This window comes from Phalaenopsis equestris, unplaced genomic scaffold, assembly GCF_001263595.1.
Source record: "Phalaenopsis equestris unplaced genomic scaffold, ASM126359v1 Scaffold000392, whole genome shotgun sequence".
NCBI classification, from domain to species: domain Eukaryota; kingdom Viridiplantae; phylum Streptophyta; class Magnoliopsida; order Asparagales; family Orchidaceae; genus Phalaenopsis; species Phalaenopsis equestris.
The window spans coordinates 219,495-233,226 of NW_018164834.1; the positions used below are offsets into that span (position 1 = coordinate 219,495).

Consider the following 13,732-nt stretch of genomic DNA (forward strand, 5'->3'; position numbering starts at 1 on the left):
AAAATTAAGAGTTGTAAAATAAAAAATACTAGGACTCATCATTGCAGAATTAGATGGAGAAACTTAAAAGACACAAATAAAATTAGTGCAATTTAAGATGTTAACTCTAGATATTCATTTGTTTGAGAAATAGGGAAAGGAATATGAGGTGAATAAATAAAAAAATCAAAAAGTACTTTTCTTAAAAAAGATATTCAACATAGGTGGGTGAGTTACTTTGATAAACCTTTTAATGAAGTTTCTGAAAATATGATTGACCTTAATAATTTTAATATCGTGAATAATAATAAAACGTTTCATTTTTACCGTCGCATTAGCAAAAAAAAAGTTGAGGAGGCTTTAAAGAAAACCAAGGGTGAAAAGTTTGTAGGACCTGATGATATCCCAATTGAAGTGTGGAAATATTTGGGAGATTTGGGAGTTTCTTGGCTTACTAAACTCTTTAATACTATTTTAAAAACTAAAAAGATGTCTGAGGAGTGGAGGAAGAGTATTTTGGTCCCCATTTTTAAGAATAAAGGGGATGCACAAGAGTGTGCAAATTATAGATAAATTAAGTTGAGGTGTCATACTTTAAAATTATGGGAGAAGGTAATTGAACATAGGTTAAGACGCATCACAAAAATTTCTCATAATCAATTGGGATTTTCCCTTGGATCTGGTTCTTTCCATTCCTTTGTTCGACTGTGCTTCCGTTTGGTCGGCTTACAGTTTTGACCGAAGGAAACAACACTTAGTATTTCGTCTTTTGAATACCCTAATACACTATTCTTTGATATTCTTAAGAGAGACTCCTTGGATTTCCTTTAGATTCGTGCGTACAGTTTTTTTATGTAAATATTCAGTTCTTCGATTTTCTTCATTTTTGATCGTGATAGTTGCAATAAGAATAAGAACATTAAATACAAGAATTGAATTATTGATTGCTTGATTAGTACTTTTAATAATTAAACTTCCTGGATTTTCACGAATATATTCATTCTTTATAACTGAATACATGGAATGTAATTTTAGTAGTAATAGCTCTAGTGACAGATGTGTGACTTTGGGTGATCAAATTATTAAAAGGTGTGAACGATTTAGATATCTTGGGTCCGTTGTCCAAAGCGATGGTGATATAGATGGGGATGTTAATAGTAGAATTCAAGTTGGTTGGTTGAAGTGGAGGAATGCTTCGGGTCTTTTGTGTGATAGAAAAGTACCGCTAAGACTGAAAGGAAAATTTTATAAGACGATGGTGAGACCTGCAATGCTCTATGGCGCTGAATGTTGGCCTTTAAAAGAGAAGCATAATAATAAGTTAGGTGTTGTCGAGATGAGAATGATTAGGTGGATGAGTGGCTTTACACTTAGAGACAAAATGCGGAATGAATATATTCGTGATAGGGTTGGTGTAGCTCCTGTGACAGACAAAATTAGAGAAAGTCATCTTAGATGGTTTGGTCACATTAAACATCGACCATCTGATGATCTGATTAGGAGAGTAGATCTTTTAGATTCGACTTGTGTTAAGAAAGGCAGAGATAGACCTAGGAAGACTTCGCTTATTGTATTAAAAATGATCTTAACTTACTAGAACTAAATGAAAATATGACACTAAATAGGACACAATGGAGAAAAAGGATTCATGCAGCCGACCCCACGCAGTGGGATTAAGGCTTTGTTGTTGTTGTTGTTGTTGTTGTATTTACAACAAAAAAATGAAATGATGGAAAACAAAATCCTCAAACACAAAATAAAATTGAATTTATATCAAACATAATATCATGCTTATGTACATATAAATATAAATCATTGAATCAAACATGGAGAAAGTTGCACTAAGCTCAAAATCACCTCAATTTTTTTTTTGGGGACAAGGTCTTTGCTTGCTTGTAACTTGACTTGAAATGACTCGAGTTGATTTCTAAACAAAACTGGAGTGTGTTGCAAAAAAGTTTCAAATTTGGACTAATATTGCTACATTCCAATAAAAAGATATGAGAGAGTTGCATGCGATTCTTGAATTTCAACAAATATTGCGACTTTTACCAAGGCAAGAAGCATTAGATATAATGAGTTTAAAACACATAAAACAAATAGCTTAGTCTTAACAATAGCAAAAATACATAATATACAAATAACAATTGAATTAAATAATGTAAAACAAATTACATACTTCTGCTTAGGTCAGCACCATCATTTACAACAAAACCATTTGATTGGTCAAATGCTCCAAACGCTGACATTCTTGATGCATGCATGCTATTTCCCTCGGCACCACTATAAGATGTAGGACAATAAAAATAACATTAAAGCCAGAGAGAGGGAAAAAAAAGGAAAATTTACAAACAAACCACACAATTCTTATGTATTTACATATCTAACACCAAAAATTCAATTTTTACATACATGTCACCTTACCTATGCATAAAAAGGTGTATTTCACTTTTTAAAAGTTAAAATGATGATATTTTTTTTATGTGATATAAATGTAAAAAGTAAAGTTTAGGTGTTCCTAAATACATAGGAATTGAGCGGAATGTATTTAAAACAAACTGTGTGTATGGATGCTAACCGGATATTCAGGCAAATAAAAAAGGATACCATAACATCAACTAAAAAACAACTGCTCTCCATTATCTCAAAAATTTTCTTTGATTCAGATCGATAAAAAAATATCATATTTTTAATAAAAAATAATAAAAGTTAAGATGGACCTTCTCATTGTATTATAGCAATGCTTTCAGGTATAATGGATTATTATAAGCATGGCCATGATATAACCATTTTTCAATTGTCTGTTTGATGTATTGTAGTTTAAATGGCTCAAATATGAAGCACCTGGTTTGAAAATTTGGTGACATGAAAATAAAATTAAAATTGCATGATCAATACATACTCTAAAAATTGCCACATCTGTTTACCATACAGCCATTTGCAATAAATGAATGACAATAGTTGCAAATTCAAGTGCCTGGCATAATGATATTGTTATGTAACGAAGGTATAAGGTAGACCTAGGAGTGGAATGAGGTTATGTGTAGGGTGAGCAATTGCCACATCTATTTAACATGCAGCCATTTGCAATAAATGAATGACAATAGTTACGAATTCAAGTATAATGATATTATTATATAACGAAGGATTTTCATAATTTATAAGGCAGACCCAGAAGTGGAATGAGGTTATGTCAAGGGTGGGCAATTGCCACCCCCCTCGCCCTCCCCCCCTTCCCTCTCCCTCTCAAACTGAAATTTGAGATTTTTCTATATATATAATAAAATTTTATAATTTTCTTATATAGCTTAAGCAATTTAGTAATTTTGTCCCTCCTTAATATATTTTTTTGCCCAACACTTAAAAAATATTAGAAATTGATGATTTTGCCCGCCCTAGAAAAAAATGGATGTTTCGCCCCTAGGTACAACTTCTTTTGGTCTTTAGTAAAATAAAAAAAAAGGACCTAGGGGTGTTGATTCAAGTTTCCTTTTCATGTCAGTTCACTGGTAATCTTAAATGAAATCGCCCAAGTAATGAGAGCAAACCTACTGATGATGTGTATTGTGGTCACAATATAATGCTATTTAAGAATTTTGAAATCCATTTAATTTCCTCAAATGAGCATTTTGTGACACCTTTGAGTAAATTTTTCTACCATGCCAAATTTTTCTCCATAGAACGAATCATATATGTTCAAGGTTCAATCGTGATTATTAATCAAACTCACTAATGAAAATTGTAAACAAAAACTTAAGGTAATATGAAGTCTTCAATCATTCATCAATGTCTATCTAACTAATTGTAAAAGCAGTGGTTGTTTGGTGACAAATAAATGCAGCAATGAAATGAATATATATTGAATTCCATAAAATCACAATATAATATTCTTTCTAATCCTAATGATTCTTATATAAACAAAATAAATAAATATTTAAATGAAAAGATATAAAAGTTAAAATTTGTAAGAAAAAATTTTTTAGGAAGCCACCGAACTTAAAGAGCGACAATTTAGCTTTTATGCAACTTCAAAAATAATTAACATAAAGCTATACCAAATGAAGCCCAAAACTCACAATTATACCAAATCTATAATCACAATTGATATACCAAACACCGTTAATTTACGTAATAATAACAATAAAAATATATTACATATTTAGTTACGCCCAAAATACATACTTCTTCCTTATCAGCCATTTTCATTCACAGAACGAAGAAATGTGAAGAAAATATCCAAAATAAAAAGTAGACGATGTTTCTAACCCATGTCTGCAAAATTATGACGGAGTTTTATGTACAACTTTCGAATACAGCTCGAATTAAGTAAACTGACAATAGAATTACCAGACTAATCGGGGTTTATAAAAATCCTTATTGTACATAACAGTCATCCTCTAAAGTCTACCACCAAAAACTTTATATAATAGATACATCAATGAAATATATTATCATAAAAATGCAATTTAATAAAGTTGCATAAGACAAAATAAACCAACTTTTTTATAACCAAATGAACAAATCATGATATAACTCTCTACATAAGCATTAAGCATCCTGCCATATTACAAGACGCAAAAATGAATGCATTCCAGCAATTCCTATGCCAACAACAAATTCTTTCATAATGGGCTAAACAAGACAACTCCTAATCAAATACTTAGGAGATCATCCGTAAATAAAAGGCTTTTAAAAAGAAAAAACAGTAATCAGTATATCAAAATAAGCTATTAATGTTATAGTAGGATGAAAACAGCAAAAAAATAAACAGATTAGCATACAGATATTATGGAACAAAGACATTCACCCCAAACTTTTTTAGAGAAAACCAAGATAATCAAATAAGGGTGACATGTAATACCAAAGAGTAAGAAACTTTTAAAGCTACCATATTTTAATCCAACACTAAACGAAAACCGAAAGAGAAGAAAAAAAATTACATTGCAAGAGCCGCAGATGCTGAAGGAAGAAAGCTTGGCATCCGGCTTACTGTTTCTGTAACATCTGTTAGTCCAGGCCCACTTTTCCTACTCCCCATCCACCACCACCACCATCATCACCACCACACACAGGGCAACATAGCCTGAAGCCAAACAACAAAAACAAAGAAACCCAATAAAAAAAATCAATCAAAAACAGTATCTTTGAATTTCTCCGCATAACAAAGAAACGACTTTTACCAATAGAAAGGGATTCTGATAAGTCGACAAGGACTGCTCTCCCACTCCTACCCTTACAGTAAAAGCAACGCCCTGAAATCCGCGGAGTACAAATCCAAGCGATAACCACGGACAGAAGATAGCAGGTAGCTTCCAAACGGCCCCTGGACCTTCGCTCACCAGAAAAAAAACAGCTCAGATCGCCATGAAAGGGTATTAAAAGAAGAATAAGGGCGATAGAGGAGATGGAGCTTCTTCTCCGATCCGCGGGATAGAAAAAGATGAGATTTTGGACGGAGAATCCCCAATCGGTCCCTCAGCAGAGGGAAAACCCTAGACACAGGGACATCTGAGCTCCGATGCAGCTCACTTAAGATCCAGACTTTCTTTGACTCCTCAGCCCGTTTTACAATCCAAATTGTTTTTTTTTATTTTTCCCGATAAATCTCGTTTTTTCAAAATCGAATTTTTAAAATGCTTTAATGATCTTGGGAGGAGGTGACGTTAGGATTAATCCAATCTTCATTTGTCGTTTCTATCCATTTTCTTTGTAAATTAAAAGTTGTTTCCTTATTCCATGGCTTTAATATTTTTTTTTCTCCATAATTCAATTTTCTTTTTTTATTGTTATTATGACTTGTTCGTGCTGACTCGAATGCTTGCCCTAATAATATTTTAATTTATATTAATAATATTTAATACATATTTCTATTTTAAATTTAAATTTTTTGGATATAAAATATAAAAAACAGCACCGCACCATTAAGCTCCGTTAAGAAAAAATTTAGGCTTAAATCACACGTTATAATTTTTTAAGCCCTATTTGGGATGATTTTTTCATTATTTTTCGTGTTGGAAAGCACTAAAGGTGTGTTCAGGGAGTTTGTTTTTGAGGCTTTTGGGAAAATTGTGTCGTCGGAATCATGGTTTCCAGAATGGCATGGAGGCTCGAAATCGTGACTTGAATTCGAATTAACTCATCACACTCACCCAAACTGAGTAATTGCATGGATTGCCTTTTATTTATTCCTCTTTCGATCTTCTCCACTGTTTAATGTTTCTTTTTCGGTTGTTGGTAGAAATTGTTTCCCATATATGTTATTTTCATTGATTCTTTATATATGTGTTTTCGAAATATTATGTGTTTAGGATTTATGTGATGAGACTTATCATCCTCTTCACTGTATTTTCGGAATGTGATCGTCTACGTGCTTTAAATTATTTGTTTTTATAGTTGTATTGAGTGCATTCCAAGCCATGTCTTTGAAAATTTTGGATTGATTCTTTGTTTCAAAATTTTGTTGGCTTGTTATGGTTCGGTGGGAGTGCTTTAATTTTGTTAAAGGTTTATTTCAGTTTTGGCTATTTCACTTTCATATCTGCTTCAAAATGTTGTTATGAGATTCGTGCGTAAAGATAAAGTTTACATGTGAGGTTTGTAAATCGGGTTTAGTTATGAGATTCGCGCGTAAAGATAAAGTTTACATGTGAGGTTTGTAAATTTTTCAAAATTGTGTGGCATGTATGTGGATGTGTGCTAGATATTAAATATATGTGTATACATAAGTGTTCTTTGATATGCATATTAAGGCATAATAGCTTAGTATTTTTATGACATTTTTTTTCATTTCTATATTACATTCAAGAATTGTCTCACATCAACAATTTCGTGAGTTTGTTATGGTTTATGTGGGTGGTTTAGGTTAAATGTGTTGGTATTACCAACATTTCGTGATTTGAATTAATGTTCGTAACGAGGAGAGTTTAGATGCGAGCTTTGTAAATGCATAAGAGCTGTGTGCGCTTGGATTTAGTGGGGTTGTTGTGGTTGTGGTTGTGATTGTGGTTAGAGCTACAATCCTTAGATGGGTTGGTGGTAGTTTACCATATAATTGGAATATTTACTTACATACGACTTAATGCTTATGCATTTACATGTGTAACACATATAACTTAAAGTCTGCATGGATGAAACCTTACATAGGCATGGCAATGTGTATTTTCGTTTTGGCAATTTCACTTGTATACTTGTTATTAATGATTTCAGTGGTATGTGCATAAAGATGACAATTTTGGTGCGAGATTTATAAACACCTAAGAATTGTGTGCTATATATGTAAGTGCATAAGGGTGCTTGTTGTGATATTAAAGATATGTGAATACATAAGAGTTTTGTGCTATGTATGTAAATATGTAAGAACTGGGTGGTTTTGTTATGAAATATTATGGGGTTGCTATGAAGTCGGTGGGATTGCACTGATTTTTGTTTCGATTGGTGGTTTTATAGTTAGATGGGTGATATTTTAACATATATTTAGAAGCTTTACATACAAATGACTCAATTCGTATTCATTCACACAATTGTTCCTCTTCCTCACAGTCATTTCACTTCCTAAGTACTATTTCATTTGTGATTCTAGCATCTATGTTTGCTAATTTTTGTGAAAAATTAGTCTTTCTAACATGACATGAAAAAATATATGCATTTCTTATGTGTTGAGGAATTTTCTTTCATTGATGTTTTGTGATGAGGGTTTTGATAAGGTAATGGCACGATATATATTATATGTAATGTGAGTTTCGATCTCATTGCTTTGGCTATGTTATGTAGAGTGCTGAGGTAAGAAAAACAAATAGCTCAATCGATCACCAGTTGTTATTAATATAATTGTTTTTACCCATTTGTTATCATTGGATGTCGTAGTCAATCACATATACTATCTGGTCTTATAACCCACATGACTCACAAACACAATATTATATGGTCTTATAACTCATGTTTCTATACATATATAATAATCAAATGTAGTTGTCGGTCCTGAATGGGACAATTTTTAACAAAAGGATCTCAACGAGCCATGCTTTGGTTGCTTGTCTTATTTAAATTTATATACATTTTCTTACTAGTTCTTGCTTTTAAGCTTAATTTGTTAATTTTTTCCAAATTTTTTTATATTTTTAACACAACATATGAGAAAATTAAAAGAAGGTGGTATATCGATCGTTTGGAAGAAGGACTTGAAGATTATTTTCTATGATTTCATGCTTAAAAGAGACTGAATTAGACAACAGACTAACGACACATTATAATAAAGAGAGTTGGAAAAACATAAAAAAATGCCTTTGAAAAAATAAGTTGATTGTATGATAAAACTCAACTAAAGAGCAAATGAGAACAAGTGAAAAAAACTGAGAAACAATGGAATGAGTTAAAACAATCAGCAAATGGATTAAGTTACAATTTTATTAAGAAAATAATAGATGCGTCTGAGGAGTGGTGGAGAGAAAAACTTTTGGTAAGTAGAAAACATTGTTATATAAATTCTTCATATTTTTCATACCATTTGAACTATGATTTTCTCATTGCAGGTAGCGCAAAAAAAAACTTTGGTTTTATAGCATAGACCAACGAGAAACTTTATTTTATATATTTCTTGATATTATAGCTACGAGCTCTAATGTCTCGCCTATTACACAAGACATTTCTCTAAATTTGGATGAGCCTGACTAAATTCATTCAAATGAAATTCAAGAGGAATCACCGCAGGAAGTAGAGCCTAGTGCATCAAGTAATTAATAATGTTGTGCTCTGCTAGATCGGAAATCTAAATAAAAAAAGTGCCCAACTTTTAACTAAACAAATTTCACAATTAGTTACAACTTGTACCAGAATAACATCCCATATTCACACAGCTGCTCACACATATCCTATTATGACACATCATTAAGTTGCTTGACCCCGCTCCTAAAAAAATTGAGGATATATCATTATATCAATTATAAAAAAAACCTAAAGACCCAATGAAGAGGGAGGCTTTTATCGTGATGATGTTGTAGCATAGAATTCATTACCTCTGTTCTTTCTTAAACAATCAGTCCATGTGAACTCTATATTTGTTATTTATGCTTAAATTTGGTTTGTGATATGTTGAACATTTATTCGAACAATTAGCATTTTTTTTTTGTTTATGTAACTTATACTCTATATGTTTTATTTGTATTCTTACGCTTTCAAAGCCAGTTCAAACATTCATTCGAACAATCTATATTGCAATGTTTCGGTAATATGATTTGTTGATGGAATATGTTGAGTGACTTATGGGATGTCTTTTGGATTTTTTTTTTCTTTTATTGAGTAGAGTAAAACAATTTTAGTTGTTGCAATACATATTTAATTAATAAAAATTTTCTTGCTTTTATTTTATTGAACTATGAACATGCTTTGATGGCTCCCGCTCAGATGGCCAACTGGGTAATCGTGGGTAGAGTTTTTTATTATTAATAGCATGTTTATTGGCTCTGGGCCTAGATTATTATTTAAGAATAATATTATAGTTGCTTTACGTCTTATGTTTTTGTTTTTTTCTAATTGCTCTGAGCTTAAAATATGTATTATTAGAAACTATGAGTTTAAGAAATTCTAGTGTCACAAGAATTGTGCATTACCATTACTATTTACAATGCTTTGTATATAGGTCTAGATGAGAAGCTAGTTTTGGGAGAATATTTTATAATTGTAAAAGACAAATGATATTCTATGCCTATGATTTTTTTAGATGGGTTGTGTGAAATCTACTTCAGAAAACGACAATACATGGAGAGTGGCTTTGAGAAAGAAATTCTCCCATAGGTTTGATTCTTTCGATATGAAGACTACTATTATAATGACTTTACTTGTTCTTATTTTATTTTCAATTTTTATGTAATTCATAAATGTCAAGTGATGTACGATTTATAATGTAACATTTTAGACTTTGAATTTTTTGTAATATTTTGAAGATTTATTTCTGGTGTTCAATTTAAACTAGTTCTGCTAATATGCTCTAACAAATACATTCTGCATGGGCAAAATAATCTTTTATTCAGTAACCACTGTAGCACAACAATTTCACAACTGGAATATCCAAACAAACTGCAACTGTTTCTCCTAGCAGCAACTTCACAGCAGCATCTCATGATAACAGCTTCACAGCAGCTTCTCCTGACAGCAGCTTCACAAATATTTATTCAAGAAGTTATAGGTATTGCAAACAAACCCTCAATATGAGGATTCTAACTTTGAGAGATATAATATCATAAAGGCTTCTGTTATTTGGTTAGTTGATAAACCTTATTTAGAAATTTTTGCGTTTAAAAATTACATAATTTGCATCATTTATCTAATATTTGCATTTTAATTATATATATTATAAAACGAAGGATCACAGAAAAATGTTGAAGTATATTGTGCATTATTAGCTTAAAACTTAGATAAGAAGTGTTCATGCCCTACAAATTTCTAGATCAATACATTCAAACGACGGGCCCTTGCCCCAAACTTAAGTCCATATGACAATAAAAATACAATAGGTAATGTCACAAACTTTATTTTAGTGAGGATATCAAAATTATGGGGGATTTAGGGTGTGTTTCGGTAGGGATGTCAATTTGGCTCGTTGTTCGCAAATAGCTTGTGTTCGACTTGTTAAGTAGCTTGTGCTAGGCTCGTTCGTTAAGCCTAACGAGCCGAACACGAAAAACAGTACTTTCGTCCGTGTTCGGCTTGAATTGGCTCGAAAATAAATAGATAAATAAATACATAAAAAATATTCATAAAACTAAATATTATAAATTTCAAAAGTTTTTTTTTAGTTAATAAATATCTTGGGTTTTTGTCTCAATTTTGCTCTAGAAAAAATTTACATAAAATTCTTATTTTATATTAAAAAATTAAATAATATTTTAATAATTTTATATTCTAACGAGCCAATTTTGAGCCGAACACGAACAGGAAAATATTATTTGAGCCGAACACGGATACACTGTTCACAGCCGATTTCGAACACGAACCAAACACAAGCTGACCCTGAGCTCCCCCAGGCTCTGCTCGTTTACAACCCTATGTTTAGGGCAGTGGTGTGGTGGTACATCATAATTTTTTCTATTTGGCAAATATGTGTTTTAATTGTGTTATAAAAAAACTGCAGCTAAAAACTAAGTTTTCGCACCATACTTGGCTACCTGCAGTTGGTGCTAGAAAGCTGATGTCTGGTTTTTTCAAAAAGAAAGAAAAATTTAAAAGACACCGCAATTTTTTGAACAACGGCTTCTTCTGCAGCTGTTTCACAACTGCATCTTTAAACAGATATGTTTGGCACAACTTTCTAGTAGCCGCCACATTTAGCCAGGACAGATCGTAAAATGCAGCTTTCAACGACATTTATTTGAAAAAACAAGTAAAACATTGTTTTGCCAAACAAAATAAATTGCATGCAGCACACCACCGGTACCTACCATCGCCCCAAACGCACCCTAAGAAATATACCACACAATTTTTATGGATTTACATAGCTAAAACCTAAATTTTGATTTATTGCATTTCTAACACTCTAATCTTTTTATATATATAAAAAAACACCCTTATTTTTAAGTATTTAAAACTCAAATACACCTTTTGATGCATTGATCAAGTGAAATTAATCTAAATATCAATGTTTAGGTGTTAGGTATGTAAATAAAAAAGATTTATGTGGCATGTATGTAAATTTTCCTATAAATTTTCACTGTCACATAATTATTAGTCTATGAATGTGATATTTGTAGTAGAAATTTGCAGTGGTAATATATCCTAATTATTGAGAATAGTTTTATGAGAATATTTTTAAGTTTTATCATATATATCCTTTTCATTGTTATCTCCTTTTTGCTTATTTACAGGCATCATTTTATATTTCATTCAATTCAACCAAATAAAAATGCAGCTTTTTTATGATTTAAAACATGGCATGAGAGCTATGTTATATGTCTTTATCTTCTTTCCTTTTAAGTAAATATGAGGTAATGTGCGATGGTGATGTAGTCTATAATGATGGGTAACAACATAGTTGCATCAACAATAGTGTTAACGATGTGACGGTTGTTGGCACTAATTTTTTATGCTACACACACTGGACATCCTTCCGAGAAATATGGTATCATATTGTATTCTTACATAGTGTCCCATCACTCAAGGAATTTGTAGAGGTTTTAGTGGGTACATCTAACACCAGGTTAAGGGTTCATCCCATTATGGTCATGCAAGAAAGTGATTGATATCTGTCGGCATCAGCCCCTGATATAAAGCGAGATTGATGACTGTTATAGTGTCCGGAGGACATACTACAGGTGTTTAAGACTTCCCGTGGTCAAGGGTGCTCATCAAACAATCCTAAGAGTGTTCTGGAAAAAAATTAGGGTTTAGACCGGTGTACCTGCGCGAGGGTCTATAATGAATGTTGAAACTAAAATTTCTGAAGTGAAACATCTAAAATGTTCATTTTTAAGTTTTTGAGGATGTATTTCAAGTGATACGTGGTTTTTCATAGCTTACAAATCCATAAAATCTGAAAATGCATAAAAACCTACCAGCACGAACCTTGGGACCTTGCTTGAGGAATAACTCATCTCACCCTTGTGCTATGGGTGCACATTCACCCAAACTTGGGTGCATAGGCGCCAAAGCACCCGCTTAGCAATGGGGAAGGTGCCTATGAGCCCAAATTTGGGTTGTTCTAATGCTTCCAACCTGAGAGAACAATATTTATGCACCAAAAGCATGTGTGCATATGCACCCAAATCAAGCGCTGAAACAAAATGTTGGGAGCATATGTGCCCAGCCTCTGTGCATGTGTTAGGGGCACCAAGTAGTGTGGGATTTCATAATTTAGCCCCATAGACAGCTGTTTTCGCAGGATTACCTCGGGATAGCTCAAGATTTTCCTGGGAAAGTAAAAAAACACAATGATGATACTTTTGAAGCATTGGAAAAGAAAAATTAGAGAGGAGAAGAGGAGGGGTTGGTCATTCGAGCAAAAAAAAAAAAAGGAAGGGAGGAGATCTCAGAAAACTTAGAGAGAACTTCTCCATCTTCTTCTTTATCTTCTTCCTTGCTTCTTCTTCATAATCTGTGAGGATTTTTTTTGCTTTTCTCATCATATCTCTTAAGAAAAGGGTGAGGAAGGCTTTGGTAGGAGCTTCATGGAAAAAAAAAAGAAACTTCATTTCCTTTGTAAAAGGAGAGCATCATCCCACTTGGAAGAAGAAAAGGCTTTGTCTCTCCTAAAAAAAGGGGAGAGCTTTTTCCTTCTTTGGACAAGAAGAGAAAGCAAGCTTCACCGATGCGAGGTAGGAGCAAGGAGCAAGCAAACAGAATGTTTCATCAAACGCCACAAACATGAAATCCCTTAAAACTCTTGCATTTTTCATTCTTAGAGCCCCCTTAGATTGGGATGATAGAGATCTAAGAACCAAGATTTTGTGTTAGAGGAAAAGCCCCTCAGCTTAGGATTGTTTTGTTGTAAATCCCAACAAATGTTGAGTTCTTTCTCTAATCCCTAGCATAAAAAAAAACCCAATCCTAAACCTTATTAGGACTGCATACATGATTCATATAGGAATTCATTGCAAGCTCTCCATGATGAAGAGCAATCTGGTCTTGAGAGTGATGGCAGGCCCTCCACTCCTAGTTATAACATTCTGATAGTGGATGATGTTTTGCCAATTGAGGCTACAAGGGCTAAATTCTTGCAAATTATTGTTGAACATTTTGTCAAAGAGAACATGGTAGAAGTGGCCGA

The 13,732-nt window shown here is 32.6% G+C and overlaps 1 protein-coding gene across 3 annotated transcripts in view; it reads right to left on the reverse strand.

Annotated features, from left to right (window-relative positions):
- The window catches only part of LOC110026665 (transcription factor TGA2.3-like), a 20,994-nt gene extending 15,433 nt beyond the window's left edge, over nucleotides 1-5,561 (reverse strand). The window contains exons 1-3 of one of the 3 annotated variants that reach the window (XM_020727703.1): nucleotides 5,217-5,561; nucleotides 4,920-5,062; nucleotides 2,159-2,262 (exon numbers count right to left, since the gene is read on the reverse strand). In XM_020727703.1, coding sequence (XP_020583362.1) covers nucleotides 2,159-2,262; nucleotides 4,920-5,017 — 202 coding nt within the window. In that variant the 5' untranslated portion in view covers nucleotides 5,018-5,062; nucleotides 5,217-5,561. Of the gene's footprint in view, nucleotides 1-2,158; nucleotides 2,263-4,919; nucleotides 5,063-5,159 lie in introns of all 3 variants that reach the window. The other 2 variants (XM_020727704.1, XM_020727702.1) reach the window with 2 other exon arrangements.
- Nucleotides 5,562-13,732: the final 8,171 nt, after the last annotated feature.